The sequence below is a fragment of the Leuciscus leuciscus genome (genome assembly GCF_965113295.1).
Source record: "Leuciscus leuciscus genome assembly, chromosome: 22".
In the NCBI taxonomy this organism is placed as follows: Eukaryota; Metazoa; Chordata; class Actinopteri; order Cypriniformes; family Leuciscidae; genus Leuciscus; species Leuciscus leuciscus.
Window position 1 is genome coordinate 18,417,625 of NC_138746.1, and position 7,701 is coordinate 18,425,325.

Genomic DNA, 7,701 nt, shown 5'->3' on the forward strand with positions numbered 1-7,701 from the left:
AGGTAGGAGTAAGGCTGAACGCCTCTGCAGTAGCTGGATTGCAATTTTACGCGCTCTCGCCACCAGGTGGCGCGTATTGAGCGCGCAACAGATGCGCACCAGCGTCCTTGTCCAGCTCTGATCCACTGAGTGTTTCTGTGCGTCTCACTCTAAGGAACCTGCAACCTGCATCTCATCTTATCTTGTGTGGGGTGACGTCACAACAGAGTTCCCGAGTCAACAAATTAGAGTTAGTGAAAATGTACTGTTTATTTCCATTAAAAAATAATAATAGAGGGGAACTGAGAATTTTATGTATTTTTAACATTTAGCCTAAATCTTAAAAAGTCACATGCGTGCAGAACAGTTGAAATCGAAGTAGGCTACGCATGTAATTTAAACCATTTTGTCTATTTTCATTTTAAACTAAATTATTTTTTCTTTCTCTCTTATATACACAACTGTGAGATTACGTGCATTTTTTCTCATTCGCAGTTTACGCTAACCTAGGTGTGTTTGACCCCAAGATGAAACGTTTATACCAAGAATTTCCACCGCGCTTCAGTTAGTATCAAAGAGAAGTGCTCGAACTTCTTGAATTCACCTTTCCCGTGTAACTAAAATGAAACTCGTGCTCTTAATCTGTCTTCACTGGGGTCGGGGTGACAAATTGACTAATGGTTTTGGGAGGTTTAAAACTGGTCTCTCATTTCTTTCTCGCAGAGAGCACAAGTTAAAGGTGACAGTTGTATATTTACCTTAATTAATACAAAGTGAAGCTTGATTTGTTGCCGCCCCCACCTCGCACAGAAGCTCACTTTAAACAAGAATGCTTCGACTTTATGCTTTATTGATGAGAGCGTTTATTTAATTAGACTTTTCTAAGCTCAGCTTATAAGTGAAAACTTCTTTATAATAATAATTATTATTATAATAATGTGGAAAAAGTAGGCTGTTTGTCATTGTAGCATATTTAATGCAAAATGTTCACATTTTAATTATTTCTATTTTTCAGCGCGCAAGTGGTGGAAAACCTTTATTGCCAACGTAAAAGTTTCAAAAGTTGCTGTGGCGTTCAGTTCAGTCCTCGAGCATGTATGCCTGGGATAAAAGTCTGCATGTGTTTGGTCCTTCAGCGTTGAGGGCTGCTGTACCAGTGGAGGAAACTTCACTTCAGTATTTTGGGGGTTTGGCTGTGTGACGTCGCGGGTTGGGTTACAATAAAGAGGCGGTTTGACTTTGGGACCACAAGACAGAGCTAGAGTAAGACACAGAGAGAGAGAGTTTCTACCCCGAGTAACCAAATACTTACAGCGCACAACCGCTGGACCACAGCTGTGCGAACTTCAGGGTTTTCCCGTGTCTCTGCTGCGAGAACATGCTGAGGAAGACGAACATTTCTCCGATGCGCCTGAGAGTTTTGCACTGAATTTAAAAACGCTGTGGGAAAACTAAGTGACTCTAAAACTTATTTTGGATCGCCCTGCTTCACCAAGACCTGGTAAATATTTTCTGGCTTTTTGGAATATTTCTGACAAGCTTTTACTATTGCACTGTCAATGATTTCCTGCACAAGACGTAAACATTTAAGAATGAATTAGTAAAGCGAGAAATTGCTTGTAAAGCATGACGGGTACAACTTGTAACACTTCAGCTGTTTAAAGAAAATTCTTTGAACAGTTGTTGAATTAATTTCATTGCAATGTCTAAGTAATTTGTTGCTTAATGCAGATAAAAGTCATAGCAAAGTAACTAATGTGTAAATGATGGTCTTTAATCGGGATCGGGTCAGTGATCAACAGGTGGGATGCGCATTGCAAATTCTTATTGATTATAAATTGTGTCAATACGTTTAAATATTGTTGTGGGAATAAAATAATTTGTTTACAATACATACATGTTACTCAAACAAAATTAAGATTTACAAATGTCGTCTGTGGAAAGCCTTGAAGCAGCTCTCATGTCACCAAATGTTTTTCGTTCAAAAACTGTAACAAATTCGTTCACGTAAATTGTAATCTTTAGATTGTATTATGCATATGTAGAAAACTTGATTTTTTCGAAGCCATGCGAGGCCTTGTGGTCGGTGATCTCGAGTCGTGGTTCGCGTGTGGTTTGAATGGTTTTACAGTGATGCTCGGTGTTGAGAAAATTAGCAGTTATTCGTTTGTTTCGGTTTATTTTAAGCGCTATTCGTTCACCTAACGTCTTCCGGAAGCATCAAAATGGTCATAAATAAAACAAAATATATTTTGTCTCCCAGAAAAATCCAGTAGGTACAATTAATCATAAACGGCTGCGACCTTTTTAATATTTAATAAAAACGAAACGTCATTCCTTTTAAAATAATATGTACTAAGCCTATATTTGTTTTGTTTTGTTTTAAATAATACGGGCATATTTTAAAATATGCCAATGTATAAATAAATGTTTTTCTTGTCCCAGAATGATTTTCTTTTGCATTTAAAGTGTTCTACAAAACATAATCTAAATCTACCCAACAATTGAAATATTTTAGATATTAATAACGATTGGCATTTTAGCCTTAAATATTAATATTAAAATGGTTTTGTCATAAATTAATGACCACATCTGTTGGATGCCCCCTGTCAGAAATGACTCCTATAAAAACATTTAAGGTATAGGCTGCACAATTTGTTTAATTTCTAGAGAGAAAATGCAACGAATTTCGATATTGCATCAGTTCAAAGATTAGGCATTTAAAATTAATAAGTATTTTGTACTGTGACCTTTTCAGCTTTAACTGTTACATGTGTTGATATGATTACACAAAGTGCATCAGTATGCATCTGACAATATGCTCTAGCCATTATTCAGTGCTTTCAAATATTACACTGTCAATTATTTTCCTTATGATATAGTACAGACACATGCGTATTACATTAAACTGAAAACACAATAAAGCACTAGGCCTTCTCCACAATACTTACATATATCTGTATATTTAGTCAACTGTTTGGCGGTGCTTAATGAATGGTGTGTTTCCCTCTCTCCAGGGTTAAGTGATCACATCCTCTCAGGGGGCTGCGCGGAAAAAGGAAAACATACACTTACTTGATAATCGTTGGACAATTGACCAAAGATTCGTCGTTAACGCATGAGCCTCGAGACCGTGATTAAATCCTGTAATACACGTCGAGATTTCTCAGATCTCCATACTCGCGACAGGCGCACATTCACACCTACCGAGAGATAAAACACTTATGACCTCCGCGCGCTCAACGCGCAACTGATGAAAGCTGAGCAATCACAGTTATTGATAAGGAGGGTCACTGATAGACAGAGGCACTTGCCATGCGTCTGACAATATTCTTGTAGTATTTACACACTGATGGGTGTTTACAAATGCATGGATGTTTCAAATTAGGCTTAACAAATCAGATTTTACTTTAGGCCTACAATATGTTTTGATATATATATATATATATATATAAAGTTTCACCACATTTTGAGGGGGACGTGTCACATTTGAGATCTGTATCCCAGGGTGGATGGGGGTAGCCGACCACGAGCTCAGCAAATTGCGGTGTGATTTTTGAGACTCTTTCACCACCTTGTCTGGGATAAACGTCTTTAGCCCCACAACACTGATTCTGCCTGGCGTGGGGGACAGAATCTGGGAGATTTATCCAGACACAGCGCGCAAATCCGACTAATTAGCCAACAATGTACCGGAAAAAAATGTCCAAGCACTTGTGAAATCCCACAATTCAGAAATGTCTAGTCCCCCCCAAAACTTTCAACTGGCGTTAGATTTAGCGGTTAAGCAGATAGTTCCCTAACACATTCCCCTCCTTCACTCGTTTTAAAGGTATGTAGACTTCAAAGGGTTAAGGGTACGAGCCTGTTCTCGGGAGCGAGTCCTGATCTCCTCTAATGACCCCCGTAAGTAAAAGTCAATTACTTCTGCGCCATGATCAGAGCGTCCAAATCCCCGGGGGAGCTTTGAGCTTCAGAAAGACTAATTAGAGCTATTTCACTTTTTATTTACCGCAGATCAGACCCTCTCCGCTTCATGATGAGTATTCAAGACAGAAATACACACAAGATAAGCGTCGTCACTTACATTTCAGAATTTTTTGCAAAAAATAAAAAAATAAAATGCTAGAGATGACTTCCTACCTTCCTTCTTAAATTTTAAATTTTTTTTTTTTTTTACTTTCTTGACCTTTAGAAACATGACGTATAGGCTATGACTTAAAATGTTGTACAACATTTGCAGCGCTTTGACCTCATCCATCATAACTAAAACCATATCTGGCATAGTCTCGTTTTGTTTTCACAGTAATATAACACACAACACACTGTTTAGTTTCACGTGGTAGCCTACTTATAAAACTGTGTGAAAAAAAAAAAAAAAATCTCCAGACAATATGAGTAACACTGTATACACACACCAAGCCTGTTTGTTTGAGTGTGTGTGCTTGTAGTTCCTGATGAGACAAAGAGGAGTTATTGTGCTTTGTGTCTGTTCTCATCCAACCTGATTAAACAGTTGAGGCAGATATGTCACCTACTGTCTTTCGTCTTCATGGCCATAGGCATATTTTCGGTTTTCAGAAGACGCCCACACCAAAATGTACGCACATACACTCATCTGGCAGGCTTGAGCATTGCTTTGTGCTCATGTTGAAGTGTGCTCTTTCAATATGTCAGACAAGGTGTCTCACTTGACATGTGCAGTTTATGTCTTGACGTGAGTGTGCGCGCGTGTTTTTCTTTTTCTTTTTAGGGAAGTCCCTTCAGCCTGTAAGGACCTAAAACAAACTGTTTCCAAGTAACGCATAATACAGGCCTATACTATAACAGAAAATGTAAACATAGTGAGCATATTCTCAATGGATGTCTGCAGGTGTATTATTTTTGAGATATTATGTTATTTGCTCTTACTTTACTCATTTCTCTTTCTGTCTTTGTCTCTAACAGAAACTTTCTGGAATCAGACATGGGCAGTAAGACGCTCCCAGCACCCGTGCCTCTTCATCCCTCTCTGCAGCTGGCGAACTATTCCTTCCTTCAGACCTCCAACGGGTTGCATTTGCCCGCCGACCACATGCCCAGCATATATAGTTTCAGTGCCCTGCATGCCGTCCACCTGCACCAGTGGACTCTGGGCTACCCACCGTTCACTTTGCCCCGCTGTACCTTCTCCAAGCTGCCTGGCCTGGTGGACGCCCGCTTCCCTCTACCCTCGATCCCTCTGTTCCCCCATCTCGTCCAGCCCACCAAGCAGGAATCCCCCGGGCCTGGTTCTGGAGCATCCAGCAAAAGCAAACCTCGTTTTGACTTTGCCAACCTGGCAGCGGCCGCCACGCAGGACGACGCCCTGAAGGCGGAAGATCTGAGCATTAACAATGGGCACGTTCGCTCGCCCTCGTTGGGCTGTCTGCTGGATGTGGCCAAGCTCTCCTCGCCGGAAAGAAAACCCAGCCGGGGACGACTTCCGTCCAAGACGAAAAAGGAGTTTGTGTGCAAGTTCTGTGGCCGCCACTTCACTAAGTCCTACAACCTGTTGATCCACGAGCGCACGCACACAGACGAACGGCCGTACACTTGTGACATCTGTCACAAGGCCTTCAGGAGGCAGGACCACCTGAGAGACCACAGGTAAGGGTTTACAGCTGATCTAGAAACACATTCCTGCTTATACCTGCCCATTCATACATAAAGCGTACAGTAACGTAAACTCCTGCCCACCCACAAACTCCCAACCTCCTGCAGATTCTGTTCCAATCATGACCTCATCATGCATTACCACACCTGGTAATACTCTCCCATCATTCCAGTTAGAAAATAACAGGGTATAATGTTAAATACTTGTTATTAAAAGTTTATATGCACACATATAAATGCAAATATTAAATGTTATGCAGATTTTTATATAAAATGACAATTTGAGCTTAGAGTTGATGTGGTTAAAGTTAAGCCTCAAGCACAACAGATGCAAAAAAATCAGTTTTGTTTTAAACCACACCTGCTCTGGTGATTTATGGCATTCGATATTCCAGTACTATAAGAATGATCTAAATTAGTTGAGACATGCTGAACAATCTCCTTCAGTTCTTCAGTAATGATCTTGGCTCTTTTCCTCACTGACAATTATCGCTAGATATGCATCATGTATGAGATTTAATTAACATTTGCAGACCCAAAGATTTGTCATGACAAGGCAGATATAACTACTGCACTAGCTTCAATTTAAAATTGCCATCATTTCAATAGTTCACATTTTTGGCAGAATACTGAAACGCAGGATATGCAATCTTAGAAAAATGCTCAGACCACTTTAAAATCTGTTGTTTAAGATGTAAACATGCTTACAGCCATTAACAAACCGCAACTATTCTCTCTCTCTCTCATTTCTAAAGGTACATCCATTCCAAAGAGAAGCCATTTAAATGCCAGGAGTGTGGAAAGGGTTTCTGTCAGTCCAGAACTCTTGCTGTCCACAAAACATTACACATGCAGGTCAAGGAGCTCAAACCAGCCAAGATAAAGTGAGGGCATCTTCTTCAATCAATGGGGACACTATAAAACAAAACCTAGTGACTCCAGCCAAAAACATTGTCATTCCAAGGCCACGGAGACTCCATCTGAGGGCCGTGGACCTCTGCGCACGGCTTCACGCACCAAAGATGGATTAGGCTTGACCTAAGAGCTTCCTGAAAAGGCATCCTTCCATAACCTACAGCCATGATGCCTTAAAGTTTGACTGAAACAAAGGAATGGAGAACCCGAATGAGAAATCACGGGACTGAGCAGAAGCTTTAACATGGATTTAAGACAATCAAACTGATTGATTTGTTTAAGAAAGAACAAATAAGCAAGAAGAGCGCCGACACCAAAGAGAACAGCTATAGTGAGATCTGTGATTTTAATCTGCACTGCTCCATTCCGAATGATCTGTTGTTTTATTTTTGTACACAGTGATTTTTCTAGATATTGTTGACATTGTCGTTGATGAAGGCAGACTCTTCGGACCTATGCAGTTACTGAGAGCCCACCAAAGCTCTCGCATTTAAAACCCAAAGTCAGTCGAACAATCATTCCTTCTCACCAAAGACCTTCAATCATGTAATTCCTCCTTTTGTACAGATTCCTTTTTGTATAACTGATATTTGGCACTTTAATCTGATTATTGTTTATTTACATGTATCACTGGATTCCTTAAACTTATTTTTGAAAATAAATAGTCATTTCTGTATCAAATGCATGTTTGTCGTAATGCAAATCCTAACCATATATAAAATCCTTCTCAGCACATTTTTTGAAATGTTAAATCTGGTGATACATGGGTACAACGGGCACAAATAAAGGGGATTTGTCTTCACAGACTAATTCAACATTAAACAAAAAGCAGGGATAAACAATGTGCTCTACACTCGACTGAATAAATCAATAAATAATGATCTGCGGTTTGTAGACATGGATTGACTTCACAATGGCCTGGGGGATGACATCTGCTGCTGTCCTCATGAGCATCCCTATTCTTTCTCTGAGCTTTAGATCATAGGGCATGAAAGTTCATGTTTCATAAAGAAATCAGTGTAAACAGACACACCTGCAAACACAATTCAGAGGTTAAATGGGGAGTTTAGAGAGACAAAAAAAGAGACTTGTTCTAGAATTATCAGCAGTGTTAGATCCTTTACTCGGCACACACTCTAACTAAACAAGGTGAACTTGGGCGGATCTATTTTT

General features: G+C 39.9%; 1 protein-coding gene across 1 annotated transcript; it reads left to right on the plus strand.

The window, feature by feature from the left end:
- Positions 1-1,220: 1,220 nt before the first annotated feature.
- Positions 1,221-7,422, plus strand: osr1 (odd-skipped related transcription factor 1). The gene is made up of 3 exons (XM_082153165.1): positions 1,221-1,480; positions 4,927-5,607; positions 6,369-7,422. The coding sequence occupies exons 2-3, from the start codon at positions 4,946-4,948 to the stop codon at positions 6,499-6,501; spliced, it is 795 nt and encodes a 264-aa protein (XP_082009291.1). The 5' UTR covers positions 1,221-1,480; positions 4,927-4,945; the 3' UTR covers positions 6,502-7,422.
- The last annotated feature ends 279 nt before the right edge of the window (positions 7,423-7,701 follow it).